Source organism: Labeo rohita, chromosome 25 (genome assembly GCF_022985175.1).
Source record: "Labeo rohita strain BAU-BD-2019 chromosome 25, IGBB_LRoh.1.0, whole genome shotgun sequence".
Taxonomy (NCBI): Eukaryota; Metazoa; Chordata; class Actinopteri; order Cypriniformes; family Cyprinidae; genus Labeo; species Labeo rohita.
The window spans coordinates 22,226,297-22,246,333 of NC_066893.1; the positions used below are offsets into that span (position 1 = coordinate 22,226,297).

Here is a 20,037-nt window from a genome sequence, read left to right on the forward strand (position 1 = left end):
GAAAGGAGCTTATATTGGTGTTTAGGTGTGATTTAGTGATGAAAAGTGCAGTATGGGTCGTACTGAGGGCCGCTCAGCAGGCGCAGGGATGTCAGGGGCAGCTGCTGCTGTGTGCGCGCGATATCGAATGTCCATAACAATACTGCCCAGCCTCCTTTGTATGTCTCGCTCTCTCCTTCTCTCTCTTTTCCTCTGAAAGGTGATTAAACTGGATTAGCTGCAACAGCAACAACTTGAGACTGCAATAAAATCTTTTTCATTTTTGTCTGTGAGAACATTTTCATGAAAAGCCGAAAGGAAATACTTTCAAAAGACAAAGACTGAGAAGATTTACATCTAAAGGTAATGCTTTCTCTTGTTTTAAATGGGACACTGTGTAAACATTGTAGTTACACTCAGGATATCCATCTGTCTATATCTGTCTATCTATCTATCTATATCTATATATATATATATTTGAAGAAGAAATGCATAGTGTGATGTCTGACCTTCGAGAAAATATACAAGGTCAATTCTTTAATTGTTTGTTTGTTTTGTTTTACATTTTTACTGAATTGTGGTGTGACATAGCAAAAAATAAGAAAAAAAAAAAACTAATAATTTCTAAAAAGCATGAGAGAGATTTACCTTTATTGTTAGACACTTTCATATAGTGTTTTTTTTTAATATATATATATATATGAAATTATAATTAACCACTTTTTCCCCATGACTTGTTGGACAATTTCAAGACAAACTTTGACAACAAGACAAATTTTGCTGTCATCTGTTCAAAACTGCTAAAAATTAAACCATTTTAAGATGAGAGATATTTCTATCTGCCCTATTGTAGTACTCAACAGCTTTTTAAGATATTTTGAGATAAAAACAAATCTGTGGTTCTCTTATGTGTCAAACCACAGGACATTGTCACACTAAAGGACATAAATGGTAGTTAATAAAGTATTTCTATTTAATTTTGGACATGTCAAATGAGAAAGTTTGATTTTGATGCAAACAATATCAACAAAATTCAGTCTTGTAGTCAATCAATATGTTATTAAAACCCTTTTAGCCCCCTCTGCTGCATATTGATATTTATGATACAGCTAAATGTTATTGATGACTGAAACTAATTTTCTGTCTATATATTTTATTTTATACTTATTTTCATGACACTTTATAACAGTACAAGTTTTATGCAAAAACATCAGAAAATAGTTTAATTAATGTCATTTTTGCATTTAAGAACACTGAAAATGATCAAAAAACAATAAAAAGGAGTTAAATCTTATTTAATTATTTAAAATATTTTTTAAAGAGACTGTGTTCTCTGGTGTGACATCTTTGTCCTATGGTTTGACAATACAGGTGTCACCTGTCATTAGCGGTTTGCAAGACAACATTTGCATAATTTTCCATGATTATGTAGTTTAACATACAGTTTGTAATTCAAAAATATAATTTAGGGGTGTCACACCAAAGGACAACAAAACGTAGCACTTCCAAAAAAGTTAAACATTTGAACAATTCTGAGACAAAAATTAACCATGTGCAAATATCATGGGCTTGACAGGGGGCTTCAGTAACATGATCATGAATGGGGTCCTTCAACTAATAACATTTTTTTCTGGAACTGGCCAATTTAAAACCAGGATATGGTGTCTCACCATAGGACATGGTTTTCAGAGACAAAATGTATGAAGTTACTACACTTTCAGAAATATATGAATTAAAAAAGATTGCCTTTTACTAATACAGACACTTGTAGAATTATGCCGGAGTAGATCAACTATCTGAAAAAATGTTTGTTTCCTCCAAGATGTTAAGCTTTTATGGGCTAAATATGATTGTGAGAGGAGATTGACACTACATTTGTCTTCGATTAATCTATACTGCTAAATACAGTGTGTGTGGACTGTAAAGCAGAGACATGAGTCTAGAAGAAGATACGCGCTGGCTGGAATGGGTCACCAAGCAGTTCGAGAGCATTGCTGGAGATGACAAGGAAATCGACCTAGATGAGTTTAAAACGGCTCTAAAAGTAAAAGAGGTGAGCTTTATGACCATGTAAACCTTTATAATTTCAGTTCAAAGTCTGTTTTTTTTCATTCGGCCTCCTGTTTTTTTTTAGTCATTTTTTGCAGAGCGTTTTTTTGCCTTGTTTGACTCTGATGGCAGCAGCTCCATCAGTCTGGATGAACTTCTCGAAGCTTTAGATCTTCTGATCCATGGCAGTGAGACAGACAAACTACGCTTCCTCTTCCAGGTCTACGATGTGGATGGTAAGTGTACAAAACCATCAGTTTTTACTCTTTCATTCTAGAATTCAGTGGTTCTCAACCAGGGGGGTTGCAGCATGATTTAAAATTTTGACACAAGAGTAAAATACTAGCTAAATAATAATTAATATAAATTAATATGAATTAAAATTCTAAAAATCAAGATTCTGCTAACTTAATTTGGCAATATTGTATGTAAACACAATCATGCTAAAAAAAAAACTTAAAACTGAAGAGACAGAGCGATGCAATTTATACACAGGCCTATCTCTTGTTGTTCCTGACACAGCATTCCTATTAACTTACTTGGACTGTAACCATCTGACTAACATTAATATCAAATGATTGGCTGACTGTAATGTTGTGCCAAAAACAATGAACAACGTTGATCCAGTGTTAAATGGTTAACTAAACTATTGTGTTGACCTGTCTTGTAGGCAGTGGTTCCATAGACCCAGATGAGTTGCGTACAGTTCTGAAATCCTGTCTGCGTGAGAGCGCGATCTCGCTCCCTGAGGAAAAGCTGGATGACCTGACGCTGGCGTTGTTTGAATCTGCGGATAAAGATAACAGCGGCTCCATCACATTTGAAGAGCTGAAGGCAGAGCTGGAGAACTTTCCTGAAGTTATGGAGAACCTCACCATCAGGTGGGACATGATTATATCATAAGAGAAATGATTTTCAGATAAACAGCACAAGTGCAAGTATGGTATTTTTATACTATAGTTCAGAATCAATGACTCTCTCATAAAGGCAACTTATTTTTTTTTCCCCCAAAATGAATCAGTGTTTTTGAACATATCGGTTGAATGAATGATTCAAAGATTCTCTCATTAAAGGAGAAGTCCACTTCCAGAATAACAATTCACAAATAATTTACTCATTCCCTTGTCATCCAAGATGTTCATGTCTTTCTGTCTTCAGTTGTGAAGAAATTATGGTTTTTGAGGAAAGCATTTCAGGATTTTTCTCCATATAATGGACTTCATTGGTGCCCCGATTTTGAACTTCCAAAATGTAGTTTAAATGCAGCTTCAAAGGGCTCTAAATGATCCCAGCCAAGGAAGAAGGGTCTTACCTAGCGAAACGATCGGTCATTTTGTTGGGAAAATAAAAATTTGTATACTTTTTTAAGCACAAAAGCTCATTTTTCAGGTTTGAGTCGTTCGTTCATCACATGACAGCGCCATTAGCTTAAACAATGCAGTTTGAGCCGGAAAAAGAATTGATTAGTTCATCTTTCAAGTCTTCAGGTTTGAGTCGTTCATACATCATGTGACAGCCCCATAAGATGAACAAACGACTCGAAAAACGAAGACTCGAAACAGGTGAACTAATTCCAGTACAGAACCTAATAGGATGTTGTGCATGCGTGACTGAACGAATCACTCCCCGAGGCGACTCGTTCTTCCCGAGTCACATTAAAGATTCGTTCAAAATGAACGAATCGTTCAAGAATGACCCATCACTAATTCGTAGCATCATGGATGCGCATCTCAGAGCCTGTGCTACGCAAGCTTTTGTGCTTAAAAAGTATACAAATATTTATATTTTGAGAAAAAATGACCGATTGTTTCGTTAGATAAGACCCTTCTTCCTTGGCTGGGGTCATTTAGAGCCATTTGAAGCTGCATTTAAACTACTTTTTGGAAGTTCAAAATCATTGGGCACCAATGAAGTCCATTATATGGAGCAAAATCCTGAAATGTTTTCCTCAAAAACCATAATTTCTTTACAACTGAAGACAGAAAGACATGAACATCTTGGATGACAAGGGGGTGAGTAAAATATTTGTAAATTGTTGTTCTGGAAGTGGACTTCTCCTTTAAGACAGTCACCACCCATTGGCACAGAGATGTACAGAGTGCAACAATTGATGATATATTGATTTTTATTGATATTTAACAATAGCTTAAGACAGAACTTTCTTGAGCTATGTGGTTGTGAATCAATGGTAGATTCTTTTGTTGACGCCCTATTCCATATTATTCCAACTTACTTAATGTTTAACAGTGAAATTCCTGTTGAAAAAAATACATTTCCCATGATTCTGCAGAGAAACCTCCACCAATTAGAGAACTAAAACAAATATTTGTATCTATGTGCATATTTAGCAATAAACAAAATGTGTTGTTTCTATATATACAATATTTTTACATCAGTAGTTTTATATTTATCTGTCATTTTTTATTTGCAGTGCTTCATGGGATTGTAGTTCTTTCCTTCATTAAAGTTGTAACATAATACCGTTTTGTCCAGTTTTCAAGAACTGTTTTTGTAGTGTTACGATTCATAGCTGGTTGGTTTGGTTCATGACTAGTAACTCTTTACCACAGACCAAAACTAATGACTTTGTAATAAAAATAAATGTTCCATAGTATACCTAGTTTATTACCAAAATTACCAAAAAATACTACTTGTTTGTAATGTTATGATTCATCTCATAGCTAGTTGTTTTAGTTCACGGCTAGTAACTCTTTACCAAAGACCAGAACTAATCACTGTGTAATCAAAAAATAAATGCTCCAAAATGTACCAAATTTGTAACCAAAGTTACCAAAAAGTACTACTTGTTTGTAATGTTATGATTCATCTCATACCTGGTTGGTTTGGTTCATGACTTGTAACTCTTTACCAAAGATCAGAACTAACCACTGTGTAATCAAAAAATAAATGCTCCAAAATGTAACAAATTGATCGCCAAATTGACCAAAAATTACTACTTGTTTCTAATGTTATGATTCATCTCGTAGCTGGTTTAGTTAATGGCTAGTAACTATCAGAACTAACCACAGTGTAATCAAAAAATAAATGCTCCAAAATGTCCCAAATGTATTACCAAAATTACCAAAAAAAACCCCACTTGTTTTTCATGTTGTGATTCATCTCATAGCTGGTTGGTTTAGTTCATGGCTAGTAATTCTTTACCAAGGACCAGAAGTAACCACTGTGTAATAAAAAATTAATGCTCCAAAATGTACCAAATTTATCACAGAAATTAGAAAAAAAAATACTACTTGTTTGTCAGAATCAGAATCAGAATGAGCTTTATTGCCATGTATGTTTACAAATTCTAGGAATTTGTTGTAGTGACACAAGCTCCACAGTGCAATAGAATGACAGTGACAGGACCAGACACGATAAAAGACATAATAAAAAGAACAATATACAATTATAAAAGACAGACAATGTTCAAAATAGCAATAGCTGTACAATATACAAAATAAACAATTTACTATGTATGTAAGGTGCAATTTGAAGTGTAAATTAGTATGTGTGTTAAAAAAATAACTGGATAAGTGTATGTATAATAGTGTTGTGTGTTCCATGTTTATTGTGAAGTGTTCATAAGATGGATTGCTTGAGGGAAGAAACTGTTCCTGTGCCTGGCTGTTCTGGTGCTCAGTGCTCTGTAGCGTCGACCAGAAGGCAACAGTTCAAAGAGGGGGTGTGCTGGATGTGAGGGGTCCAAAGTGATTTTGTCAGCCTTTTTGCTCACTCTGGATAAGTACAGTTCTCGGAGAGTAGGAAGGGTTGTACCAATAATTCGCTCAGCAGTCCGGACTGTCCGATGCAGTCTTCTGAGGTCAGATTTGGTAGCTGAGCTGAACCAGACAGTTACTGAGGTGCAGAGGATGGATTCAATGATGGCAGTGTAAAACTGTTTCAGTAGTTCCTGAGGCAGGTTGAACTTCCTCAGTTGGCGAAGGAAGAACAGCCTGTGCTGGGCCTTTTTGACAATTGCGTCAATGTGATGTTATGATTCATCTCATAGCTGGTTGGTTTGGTTCATGGCTAGTAACTCTTTACCAAAGACCAGAACTAACCACTCCGTAATAAAAAATAAAATAAATGCTCCAAAATGTACCAAATTTATTACCAAAATTGCCAAAAAATACAACTTTCCTTGCTTTCACTCAGTGCCGCCAACTGGCTGAAACCTCCTGATCTGGAGCAGAAGAAACGCAAGACTCCTCGTTACCTCACACGCGCGTACTGGCACAACAACAGCCGCAAGCTGCTCTTCCTCTGCCTGTACGCCCTCCTGAATGTGCTCCTCTTCATCATGGCTATGCTAAAGAATGCACATGGAGGCCCCTGGTTCATGGTGGCCAAGGGCTGCGGCCAGTGTCTCAACCTCAACTGCACTTTTATCATGGTGAGCTGAGTTCACAGATTCATCTAATGCTCGGTTTTCCTGTAGTAACAGAAGGTTTTGTCTCGCAGGTGCTAATGTTGAGGCGATGTCTGACATGGCTACGTGCCACCTGGGTGGTGAGGATCTTACCTTTGGACCAGAACATTCTACTGCATCAGATCGTGGGCTACGCTATCTTGATCTTCACCATTGTGCACACTGGCGCTCACGTCATGAACTTTGGTAACATTTAATAACCAGTATTGGTCTTAAAAAATTGCAGATTGCGTATCATGTATATAAAGAATATTTCTTAACGTCCCTTTCTCTCTATTCCTAGCCCGAATGACTCAGAATGATGGCATGTACCAGCTGTGGGAGTATCTTTTCACCATCCGCCCTGGGATTGGATGGGTCAATGGTACCGCCTCTATTACGGGTGTCGTTCTGCAGGTTCTCATCTGCTTGATGGTGGTGTGCTCCAGCACATTCGTCAGACGCAGTGGACATTTTGAGGTGATGGCTTGCTGATTAAATTAATGAGAAGCAACATGGTTGCTTTTGTGAATACCTGTTGATTTGGAAAATATGACGCTGAAAAAAAAACGAATAAAAACAAGTTACCAAAGAATTCTGTTTGTCAAAGCATAATGGAAAGGGTTTGTTTTTGTGTAGGTGTTCTACTGGTCTCATCTTTCCTACATCTGGGTTTGGGCCCTGTTGATCGTCCACTGTGCAAACTTTTGGAAATGGTTTGTGGTGCCAGGAGTGGTGTTTCTCATTGAGAAACTTGTTGGAGTAGCAGTTTCCCGCATGGGTGGGCTGTACATAGTTGAAGTCAATTTATTGCCCTCTAAGGTACCTGGTATCTGTGCCAATGTACATATTTTGGTGTATTTTGTTTGCTGGAACATTTAGTTAGTCATCCATGCTGAAAGCCTCACCTCTACTGCCTTTTATTTGTGATTTGAAGGTAACACATTTGGTAATCAAGAGGCCTCCATTCTTTCACTTCAAACCTGGGGATTATGTGTATATAAACATCCCTGTTATCGCCAAGTACGAGTGGCATCCGTTTACCATCAGCAGCGCTCCTGAGCAACAAGGTAAAACAACTAGAAACCAAACAGTTATGTTGGTCCTACACATTTTTTATATATTGAAGTGATTTGTTTTATATTTTAGTAGTATGTGCATTTAGATGCAATTAAAACTGCACTGCAAAAAATCTTACGTTTTTGTCAATGTTTTACTGCAAAACAAAAACAATCTAAACATCTTTTAGGGCTAAAAGATAAATTTCCATAAAGCAAATATGGTTGACACAATAAGACTTGTTTTTAACAAATCTGAGACTTGTTTAAGACAATCCGTCACGACTTTAGTTTATTTTTCAAAACATTTTTTTTTTCAAACAAATCCAAAAACATTAAAAAATAAATTATAAAATTATATAATATTTTCCAATTGTTACTTGTTTTCAGATAATCTTAACATGTAAGCAAAATAAAAATTTACACAAAAAATGTTTAAAACAAATCTTTTCAACAAATCTGTTACTTGTTTTTTAGGCAGTCTGGTAATTCAAGTTTATTTTTCTTACCAAAACAAAACCAAAAAATCAAATAAATAAAGAAAAAATAACATAAATTACACAACAAAGCAAATATTTAACACAGTAAGATTTGTTTTCAGACAATCTGTCTTGATGAAACATTTTTTGAACAAAACAAAAAAATTATACAAAAAAACTTTTTAAACAAAACCAAAAAACAAATAAACAATAAGATTTGTTTCAGACAATCTGTCCTGATAAAACATTTTTTCTAACAAAACAAAAAAATGTAAACTAAGGCAGACTGTTAATGCAAGTTTATTTTTCGTACCAAAACAAAACTTTTTTTTTCTAACAAAACAAAGAGAGAAAAAAACAAATAGATAAATAAAAATAAATAAATATTTGCTTTGATGTGCAATTTATTTTAAAACAATAAGATTTGTTTTCAGACCGTCTGTCTTGATTAAAATATTTTTTTTCCTAACAAAACAAAACATTTATACAAAAAAGCAAATAGTTTGTTTCAGGCAGAATGTTAATTCAAGTTTATTTTCTTGACAAAACAAAACTTTTTTTCTAACAATAAAATAAATAACACTGCACAACAAAGCAAATATGTAACACAATAGGATTTGCTTTCAAACAATCTGTCTTGATAAAACATTTTTTCTAACAAAACAAAACAAAAAAAAAGCATATGTTTTTAAATGAGTTTAAGACTTGTTTTCAGGCAGTCTGTTAATTCAAGGGTTTTTTTTGTACCAAAACAACACTTTATTTTCTAACAAAACAAAAACAAACAACAACAAAAAAACTAAATAAATAATAGAATAATTAGAAAAAAATAGAAAAATAAAATTAATTGCACATCAAAGCAAATATTTAACACAATAAGATTTTCTTTCAAACAATCTGTCTTAATAAAAAAAAATTCTAACAGAACAAAAAAATATATACAAAAAAGCAAATGTTTTTAAACGAGTTTAAGACTTGTTTTCAGGCAGTCTGTTAATTCAAGTTTTTTTTTTGTACCAAAACAACACTTTATTTTCTAACAAAACAACAACAAAAAAAACTAAATAAATAATTTAAAAAATAAAATAAATTGCACATCAAAGCAAATATTTAACACGAAGATTTGCTTTCAGACAATCTTGATAAAACATTTTTTTTTTGTTTTGTTAGAAAAAAGTAAATTGTACAAAAAGGCAAATGTTTAAAATAAAATTTGTTTTTTTTCTAACAAAACAAAATATTTATACAAAACAAATCTGAGACTTTTTCTCATTCCCTCAAACAGATACGCTGTGGCTCCATGTTCGTTCGATGGGCCAGTGGACAAACCGTCTGTACGAGTATTTCAGACAGCCGGAGAGTCAAACCATTAGCAACAAGAGGCTCACCGCCAGCCTGAGAAACAGACGTCATGAGAGCAGAACACAGGTCTTGGCTTTTCTCCATCATCCGCTGGCTGAGCGCCGCAATCTAAACACAAAGTGATAGAAGTTCATTATTCTTATGTTTTATTAATGCGATTCTTTATAGGTGGGGTTGTTTTGTAACCACAACATTGACATTACCAAGACTATTATTATATCATCGGGCTCATTTACAGTATCTTTTGGAACAAATATAGCCATTTACTTTATGCAAAGTCATGTTTTCACTAATATTTTAAATTAGTTTATTTTTTTATTTGGGTTAATGATGTGACACATAAATTTTTTGTCCGATTGCATTTTTGTCAGTTAAACATTGGTTTTATTGCATTAAAAAGATGCCATATATATGAAACACTTCCCATATGTATAGACCCACTTTAACTTTTCAAAAAAGGTTATTTATTTGAAATTACCCTTAATTTATTCTAAATAATTTTCTGCAATTTGGTGTGATTTCCAGTGTTTTGTAATGCTGTATAAAATTGCAAAGCATTTATATTTATATCCAAATATACAAACAAACTTTGTCAGACGATTTCCATTTTATAAAATATCATGTGGTGCAACCATCAAGAAACTACTATTTTGGGACTTTTATGTTGAAATCCATTCAAAGATAGGACTTTGTATCATATATCACTTTGGCAATTACCCATAGAAGCATCAAGCAGGTTTGTAACTCTCTTTCAAATTTGGAAAAAAATAACCTTTTTAACGGCTGGTATGTAGTTAGCACATTTGGATATCGTGTGGTATGACCTCAAAAAACAATGAATATTAAGGTATTATTAAGGTTTTATTTCATAGTGACCTTTTTTTCTGGGAAGCTAGCTTGTTTTGTTCAGGTGGCCAATTCTGTGCCTGTAAATTGAATTTGAAATATCATGTGGTGCGACCACTGCATGGTGTTTTCCATTATAGATATGTCCCAAACTGGCAGTTTTTGTGCTTTAATATTCAACTGATGGTTTGTATACATAAAATACTTTATTTTAGTATCATTTGGAATATATTTTTATGCTGTTTTGGTCATTACAGATGGTTTATGTATAATCTTTGTACAATAAGAGGAAAAAAAAGTAAAGAATTAATTTAGAGCATGTAATTTTAGTTTGCATTTATTAGTAATTTTTTAAAATGTATTTATAAATAAATATTTTAATCTGTTTTACCAGATTCCACTGCCAAGCAAAGTATAGCAAGCTCGCCATAAGCAACATGTTAATTCTGACCCTGCAGTCAAGGACAAACTCCAGATTTCATTTTTAACTGTAAGAAAGATGTTCATGCTGTCATCTCAGAATCTGAACCAGCAACCTCCTGCTACTCTAAATCGAACCCCCCCCCCCGCCTTGTTAAGCATTTTCAGGAAATGAATTATTTTAATATAAATCAAGGTTGCACCACTTGACATTTTTTAAAGGCTATGACAATTTAAGATAAAAACAAAACAAAAAACACTAAAATCACATTTGTGTACACAACATTCTTAATGTTTGAACAATTACAACAGATTTTTTTTCAAAAATTCTTATACGTCACAGTTACAGTTTTCATTTAATTTTAGTATAGTTTTTTTTTTTTTTTTTTATGTACTTTATAATTAATTTTTATTTGAGTTTTGGTTCTTTTAGTACATCAAGTTTAACTGAATAAAAATAAGAAATTAGCTAAAATAAAATAGTTTTTTTAATATATATATTTTTGTCATTTTATTTCAAATAATGGAAATGCTTTTAATGATTTTACTTTTAGTAAGCTATGTAACTCTGCTCCGTGTAGAATGAAATTTTCAAGTCAGCAAGCTGCAACGAAACTGTGGCGTCTAATAAGGATGATGCTGTTGAACTGACCATGTACCGAACGAGTGGAACACGAACAAACTCTCCGAAGCCTGTCTGTGACCCAGTATCCCAGGCAGAACTGGGAGACACTTGTCCGGTTGCAAAGGAAGTGAGTTTTCTTTCTGAACAAAGCAGAACATGTATTCTATAATGAGTAAGATACACAATAGTCCGACATGTTTTCTGTTTTTCAGCTTACAGCAAAATTAAGTGAAAATCACAGATATTGTAACATTAAAGTAAGTAATTTGTTTTAACATCTCCAGTTTCATGGTACACACCACTTCTGCAGAAAATGTGATTTCATTTATTGAAAGTGATTGTCTCAGAAGAATTGTATGCATTTGTTTATGGCTTTTTTTGTAAGTGCTATGTGGACGGACCTTTTGGCACCCCGACCCGACAGATCTTTGCATCGGAGCATGCGGTGCTTATCGGCGCTGGAATCGGCATCACTCCTTTTGCATCCATTTTGCAGAGTATTATGTGCCGGTGAGACATGCAACCTCTCCATTCACAAAATGAAAAATTTCTTGGGATGAAAAAACCACACGCACATTTATTTTGGTCTTTTTTTCAGTTATCGCATGAGAAAGCAAAACTGCCCCAACTGCAGCTATTCCTGGTGTGAAACCATCAAAGACAATGAAATGAAACTTAGGAAGGTAAGAGTGGTGATCAGCCGAATTGAAACTAGAATAAACAAGAGGGGAACAAAAATATTTATTTCAGCAAATTTTTTGATGAAATCCGAGAGCTTTCTGAACCTGCACAGACAGCAATGCAACTGACACGTTCAAGGCCCAGAAAGGTAGTAAGGACATCGTTAAAATAGTCCATGGGGTCAGACAGCCCTCGAATTTAATTGTTTGTTTTGCAAAGATGACTGAAGGTAATAGACTAATAGCTAATAGACATGGACATCTTCAGTCTCACAACGGTTTTAAATATCTTCCTGCAGGTGGACTTCATTTGGATCAACCGAGATCAGAAATCCTTTGAGTGGTTTGTGAGTCTCTTGACTAAACTGGAGATGGACCAGGCAGATGAAGAACCAGAAGGTAAGAGAGAACTGAAGAAAGAGGGAGATGAAGTTGGCCCTGAAATGGCCAATCATGCTCATTTTTTATGTTTTCAGGTCGTTTTTTGGAGATGCACATGTACATGACATCAGCCCTCAGTAAGAATGATATGAAGGCCATAGGTTTGCAGATGGCTCTGGACCTGCTGGCCAAGAAAGAGAAGAGAGATTCCATCACTGGGCTTCGCACACGTACACAGCCAGGCAGACCAGATTGGGCCAAGGTATGAAAAGCCCAATATTCTATTCTATTCTATTCTGTTCTATTCTATTCTATTCTATTCTATTCTATTCTATTCTATTCTATTCTATTCTATTCCCCAGTATCTTTGATTCTCAATGTTTTTAGGTTTTCCAGAAAGTGTCGGAGGAAAAGAAAGGAAAGGTTCATGTGTTTTACTGCGGTGCTCCTGCTCTGGCCAAGGTCATCAAGGCCCAGTGTGAGCATTTCGGCTTCAACTTCTACAAAGAAAATTTTTGAAGAGTTTACAATATTTTCCTTGAAATCTGTCAAATAATCATATGAAAATCTGATTTTGCCAATTGTCTGATGTTGTACATTTTGTAAAGCTCATGTTGATGTATGTTTTCATTTACTTGTGGTGTTTGTGTAAGTAACTTTTTAACACTTTTAATGAACTTGTATATGTTTATTACTATAATTATTCATTTTAGAAATGTCCTTTCTGGTTATTATGCATCATGTAAAAGTTTTTTAGCTTTAGCTCCAGTAAGAGAGTCGTCACTACAGTTGGTGTCATGTAAATAATAGTATCAAGAAATTTATTCTTGAAAATAAAGTAGGAGATATTAGTTACTCAAATGTAAATACAAATAATGAAAAACAGTTACTTGAGTAAGGTGTAAAAAAACTGCTTTGATGACATTAACAGTTTACATTGCCATGGCATAATAATATAAAAATAATGATAAATATTAAATACAATATTACCATATACAGTTGAGGTCAAAAGTTTACATACACCTTGCAGAATCTGCAAAATGTTCATTATTTAACCAAAATAAGAGGGATCATACAAAATGTTGTGTTTGTATGTTATTTTTCATTTAGTACTGAAGAGCCAGGGATGTCAACTTTTAAATGTAATGAAGATGTGTATTTTTATTTTGCCTAAATATCATATTTTTTCATTTAGTACTGCCCTTCAGAAGCTACAGAAGATAGTTACATGTTTCCCAGAAGACAAAATAAGTTATATTTACCCTGATCTTGAAATTCCAAAAGTTTTTACCCCCGTCTTTTAATGCATCGTGTTTCCTTCTATTATAGTTGCATATGAGTCCCTCAGTTGTCCTCAGTATGAAAGATGGATCTCAAAATCATACAGTCATTGTTGGAAAGGGTTCAATTACATAAAAATGCTGAAAAACCAAATAATTTGTGGGACCTGAAGGATTTTTCTGAAGAACAGCGGGCAGTTTGACTGTTCAGGACAAACAAGGGACTCATGAACGACTATCACTAAACAAAAAAAGACAGCTGTGGATCACAGCTGGACACTGTGGACACAGTATTAAGAATCAAGTGTATGTAAACTTTTGAACGAGGTCATTTTTATAAATTGAATTATTATTTTTTCTTGTGGACTATATGTAAACGTCTTTCATGTTATGAAATATCTTACTAAATAACACACATTTTGTATGATCCCTCTTATTTTACTAAAATAATTAACATTTTGTAGATTCTGCAAGGTGTATGCAAACTTTTGACCTTAATTGTTGTTTTTAATTACTTGTACTTATTGTACTATTTGCATTTATGTGTATGTGTAAGTGTTTTACACTATGTTCAAAGCTTGTACTATCAGCTTTTGTTATCTACCATTAAATATAGGCGATTGTTTCTCAGTGTTTAAAATCGTTAGATATTGTAATAGAAAGTTGTTGTTCATACCTTTCGCATTGTGCTCCTTCTTTTGCTTTTATAGACTGTGGGAATTCACAGATTTCCTAAATAAACAGTCAAATCATGGATTGTCTTGGTTTACAGAGACATCTTGCGATTATGTTCAGCAACGCAACACAAGCAGCACTATATGGAATTTATCTTTCAAAGATTCTGCACAGAAAATCATACCTATAAACGTTTTCTTATTCCTTTTTAATGAACCTTAGTATTGACATAAAATGTATAATAATTATGATAATTAATAAATAATTGTAAAATGTATTTTTAATGAAATTTTTGTTAAACAAATCATATAATAGCCTACATTCGTTAACGCAGGTAAGCTTGCCACAAACAGGAATAGTCTTGCTTATCAGTCATAATATTCACCTTATGTCACACCAGTCTCACATAAGATTGGCTGCCATGGAAGCCCGTCGCTTCTCATTGGCCAGTGCTGCATCAGTACAGCTATAGCATCTACTACAGTATGTTGCAGATTTGGAGCGAGAGGAATATCTCCGCATATATTTTTCTTTGTCGTCTTCTGTATTATGTCTCTATAGACCCTCAAGCGGACGGTGCGCTGGTTTCAGGTGAGCGTGTTTTCATTCCGTTTTACAGCACTGCATGTTGTTCAACGCCCACATTCGCATTCAAAATCACATGAGCCCTCGCAGCTTTAATTTAGAGTCATGCGATTAGATTTTATAATCATTCGCCATATGTGCTGAAAGGATTAGTGCTCAATAACGGGATTTGTTTCTCAGTCATAATGTGACCATGCATTTAGATGGTATGTAACTACACATTAACGTTTAATCTTACATTCAAATTTATTATGAGTGTAAACCTTCACCACAAGACTTCAGTATACCAGTGATTTGTAATGGTAAGATTTGATATATAGTCTTATTCTGTGGTGATTCCATGTATATGATAAAATGGTGGACCTGTATTTACCTCTATCCGCAGATGCTGCACCTGAATCGCTTTAATGCAACCATAAGGGTTTCCTGAGATGTTCTGGTGTCAGTTCCACTATCCCTGCATGGCTGTGATGTGACAATGCGCTGTCTGGTGGCTCGCATCAATCACAAGACTCTGGTAGTCATCTGTGCTGTGTTTGCCCTCATCACTATACTGCTGTGGAACAAGTGCTCCAGCGACAAAGACCTGCCTACACAGATCAGACCTCAGCTGGAGTTTGCACCCACCCCAGAAAAGGACGAGGAGAACGGGCAAGCTCCCGAAGCCCCGCCTGGCTCCAAAGAAGTCACTTACGAGCAGATTGATTGTCTTATCAATGAAGATGTTATCATAAAAGGCCGTAGGGAAGGGGGCGAGGTGTATCTGCCCTTCAGCTGGGTGGAAAGGTACTTTGACGTCTACGGGCGTCTGGTGCAGTATGATGGGACGGAACGGTTTGAGTTCTCCCACAGTTACTCCCGGGTGTACACCCAGAGAGAGCCTTACCACCCAGATGGGGTTTTCATGTCCTTTGAGGGCTACAATGTGGAAGTGCGGGATCGGGTGAAATGCATCAGTGGTGTTGAAGGTAGTTTCGCCACACTGAAGGTGGCAACCCCATCTAATAATGCACACAGATGTACACCGTTTAGATTGGGCTTGTGTTAAAAAGCCACAGGTCATTTATTCACATAATGTTCTTTCTCTTAAAATGTAAACAAGTGTAAATGTCAACATTATCATATATGCTTAAAATCTTGTTCCTGGAGAATGACCTTCCTGTGAAGTGCAGCTCTAACTCTAGAGTTTGTTCATCTTTTGAACGCATAGTAAGATATTTTTGTTGAAATCCGAGAGCTTTCTGACCCTGCACAGACAGCAACAGAATTACCACATTCAGTTCCCAGAAAGGCAGTAAGGACATCGTTAAAATAGTCCATGTGACAGCAGTGGTTCAACTGTTATTCTACAAAGCTATGAGAGTACTTTTTGTGCTCAAAGAAAACAGAAATAACAACTTTTGTTCAACAGTGTCAGAATGTTGACTCGACGCATCACACATACATGGTGGTACTCTTGTGAATGCATGCTGACTGACACGAAAGAGAAGAAATTGTTGAATGAATTTGTTATTCATGTTTTCTTAGTGCACAAACGTATTTTCGTAGCTTCATAAAATTATGGTTGAACCACTGAATCAATGTGACTGGACACTGGAGTCACATGGACTATTTTAACGGTGTCCTTACTACCTTTCTGGGCCTTGAACGTGGTAGTTCCATTGCTGTCTATGCAGGGTCAGGAAGCTCTTGGATTTTATCAAAAATATTTTAATTTGGTGTCCGAAGAGGAACGAAGGTCTTACAGGTTTGGAACGACATGAGTAATTAATGTCAGAATTAAAGAGAGGTTTGTTGACTGGGCACCTCTGGTTTGAAAGAATGTATGTTTGAAATTTGTTAGATAAGCTTATTGATGCAATTGCAACCATTATTCTTGATCAGAGTCTTATATTTAGTTCATACATGGAGTTACATTTCACCTAAGTTTAAAGGAGAACTTCACTTCCAGAACAACAATTTACCAATAATTTACTCACCCCCTTGTCATCCAAGATGTTCATGTCTTTCGGTCTTCAGTCGTGAAGAAGGGTCTTATCTAGCGAAACGATCTGTCTTTTTTTTTTTGGAAAATAAAAATTTGTATACTGTAAGCACAAAAGCTTGTGTAGCACTAGCTCTGGGATTGTTTAGAGCCCTTTGAAGCTGCATTTAAACTGCATTTTGGAAGTCCATTATATGGAGAAAAATCCTAAAATGCTTTCCTCAAAAACCATCATTTCTTTACAACTGAAGACAGAAAGACATGAACATCTTGGATGACAAGGGGGTGAGTAAATTATTTGTAAATTGTTGTTCTGGAAGTGGAGTTCTCCTTTACTGGTGCAATGCAAAAATATTTAGTGGCGCTTAAGTCAGGCGTGGTGAACTCCAGTCCTGGAGAGCCAAAGTCCTGCAGAGTTCAGGTCCAACCCTAATAAAAACTCACCTGCCTGTAGCTTCCTAGTAACCCTTCAGACATTGGGTGCTTCTTAATATCCCTCCTCATTTCCTTGCTCCTTTGAAACCAATCAAGCTTAGCCGTCTTGTAGAACATCGAAATTCTCAAATTGCACATCACTTCAGCGCAGCTGATGATGCTTTTAAGTGATGCTTGAGTGATCAAGAATGTTCTAGTGTTCATCCTTTGATTCCTCCGTCCTCATTTTGTTTCCTTGCATCCTTCCCTCATATCCTAAAGGATGTGGAGCTAAGACGTGAGGAAATGAGAAGCACCCCGTGTTTAGAGTTGAAGCAAATCTCTGCAAGGCTGCAGCTCTCCAGGACCGATGTTCACCACCCCCGGCTTAAGTTGTAACTTAGTGGCCTGTTGCATCGCAACTATGATAACTTATGCACAGCTGGTGCAACTGGCCACAGAAGCAGGCTTGGCCACTCCTGGCTTACATGGTTTCAAAAAGAATTATCCCATTTCTGTGTTATTGTTTACAGGTGTACCAATCTCTACCCAGTGGGGTCCTCAGGGGTACTTCTACCCCATCCAAATAGCTCAGTATGGGCTGAGCCACTACAGCAAGAACCTCACAGAAAAGCCACCTGACATAAAGATTTACAGCATGTCAGAGGAAAAAGAGGGTGGCTTAGGTCCTTGGGTTGTCTCCCAGGGTTGCACGCTCTCTAAGCTCCAGGATCAAGGTCACGCTGGGTTTGCACACCATTTTGTCACATCGGGTATGAATCCCTTGTGAAATTTTTGTAGGTTTGAAATTAGATAAAGTGACTGTTTTGCTGTTTGCTGGTCACAGATAGATGATAACTTTGTTCTGTTTCCATAGAGAACTCTGATGGTGTGTCTTTGGTCTTGGACAATGCAAAAGATTTCGTCCTGACCTTTGATTTGAAGTTTGTCTCCAATGGTAGTGTCTCTGTGGTTCTGGAGACCACAGAAAAGGGACCTCCTTACATCATCCATTACATCACTAGTCCGCTCCTCCTTTCTTTTAAAGACCGAGAGGTCATCTACGGCATCGGCTCTCGAGCCTCCTGGAGTACCGTCAGTCGTGATTTAGTGACGGATTTACGTAAAGGAGTTGGTTTGTCCAATACCAAAGTGGTGAAGGCGACCAAGATCATGCCTCGCCGTGTGGTCCAGCTGGTTCTAAGAGGTTCTGGTTTCATCAGCAATATCACTGTGTCTTCCACTGCACACATGGCTGCCTTCTTTGCCGCCAGCGATTGGCTTCTTCATAACCAGGATGAGCACGGTGGGTGGCCGATTAAGGTGACCCGTAAACTCGGAGAGGGGTTTAAGAGCTTGGAGCCCGGATGGTACTCGGCCATGGCCCAAGGCCAAGCCATGTCGACATTGGTGAGGGCGTACCTAGTGACACATAACCCTGCATACCTCGGTGCCGCAATCCGAGCGACGTCCCCATTCAAGAGGACTTCGGAACAACATGGCGTCAAGGCGACATTTATGAACAAGTACGACTGGTATGAGGAATACCCCACAACGCCTAGTTCGTTTGTTCTTAACGGCTTTATTTACTCTCTGATTGGGTTGTACGATGTGGCGGAGACGGCAGGCAACAAGCTTGGTCGAGAAGCAGGTGTACTCTTCAGTCAAGGACTGGAGTCACTTAAGGCCATGTTGCCCTTGTTTGACACTGGCTCTGGAACGGTTTACGACCTGAGACACTTTACCTTGGGTGTTGCCCCTAATTTAGCACGATGGGACTACCACACCACGCACATCAACCAGTTACAGCTGCTCGCATCAATCGACAGCGCCCCCATTTTCAGGGACTATGTGAAACGTTGGAAGACTTACCTGAAAGGAGGCCGGGCCAAGCACAACTAGACTTTCTTGGAGAGCAGTTTCATATAAAATCTTGAACTATTGTTTGAGAATGCAGTAAACTGAGCATTAATAATTAAATAAGCATTTTTACTATATATGAAAAGGGTGCATATTGTATCCAACTTGATTAAAGTGTCTTGCTGAAGAGTTGATGTACAGACTTTGAGAATGTGGAGTTACCTAAAATATTTATTTCCAAAATATCATGGTATAATTGAATGTACAAAGCAATGCACAGTTATTTAACAGACTTTAAAGAAAGCACAGCAGATTTGCTCTAAAATGAAATGACTGTATATCTTGCATACAATTAGTAAATGTGAGTAGTCACTAATGATTAGTGATGTGTATTAATGAATCTATGAATAGGTTATGCTGCAAAATGTCATAATTATTGCATAATAGTAAATGAGTGCTTTGTATGTTTTAGAAATATTTGATCTTTGTATTTGAAAGCACAATCATATCATAGGTCTTTGTGATTTGATACAGTTGCACAATTTGAATAGCTTTGTTTTCAGTATGTAATTATTTAATGTTTAAATAAATGTGCTATTTGCGCTGTTTTAAAACTTTCTGTAAACAATCATTGCTACTAAAAAAGTGGACAGAGAGACACATATGGCACGTATCATATTAATACCACAGTATTTTTTGAAGTACCTTGGAGTCTCATGTAAAACCCTGGCATATGGTAATTATTAGTCACTGTGGCATGGTGTTATGACTTGATGCAATCATTATATCTTGGTACTGCCACAGTACTAGAGGGTTTGCACTTGCTTCACGGTTTGTTCAGTTGCCAGGATGCGCAGCCATATTGGAGATACTAAGATGTAAACAACAGCATGGATCGGACGGTGAATGTACTTTGTTGCTATTTTAATCTAAACCACGGGAAAAAAAAAAA

General features: G+C 36.2%; 2 protein-coding genes across 3 annotated transcripts; both read left to right on the plus strand.

Annotated features, from left to right (window-relative positions):
• Nucleotides 1-54: 54 nt before the first annotated feature.
• nox5 (NADPH oxidase, EF-hand calcium binding domain 5) lies at nucleotides 55-14,321 on the plus strand. 2 transcript variants are annotated; one of them, XM_051099211.1, is made up of 17 exons: nucleotides 55-342; nucleotides 1,888-2,032; nucleotides 2,114-2,264; nucleotides 2,699-2,909; nucleotides 6,184-6,421; nucleotides 6,490-6,643; nucleotides 6,741-6,916; nucleotides 7,076-7,258; nucleotides 7,374-7,506; nucleotides 9,259-9,401; nucleotides 11,183-11,353; nucleotides 11,439-11,483; nucleotides 11,612-11,736; nucleotides 11,825-11,909; nucleotides 12,206-12,305; nucleotides 12,383-12,549; nucleotides 12,675-14,321. In XM_051099211.1, exons 2-17 carry the CDS (start codon nucleotides 1,913-1,915, stop codon nucleotides 12,804-12,806), a joined length of 2,334 nt encoding a protein of 777 aa, XP_050955168.1. In that variant the 5' UTR covers nucleotides 55-342; nucleotides 1,888-1,912; the 3' UTR covers nucleotides 12,807-14,321. The 2 variants fall into 2 exon arrangements, with proteins under 2 accessions (XP_050955168.1, XP_050955169.1); XM_051099212.1 differs by having other exon boundaries at nucleotides 1,906-2,032.
• Nucleotides 14,322-15,305: 984 nt separating this feature from the next.
• On the plus strand, nucleotides 15,306-19,682 carry glcea (glucuronic acid epimerase a). Its single transcript, XM_051099228.1, has 3 exons — nucleotides 15,306-15,795; nucleotides 17,759-17,998; nucleotides 18,103-19,682. The coding sequence occupies exons 1-3, from the start codon at nucleotides 15,306-15,308 to the stop codon at nucleotides 19,125-19,127; spliced, it is 1,755 nt and encodes a 584-aa protein (XP_050955185.1). The 3' UTR covers nucleotides 19,128-19,682.
• The last annotated feature ends 355 nt before the right edge of the window (nucleotides 19,683-20,037 follow it).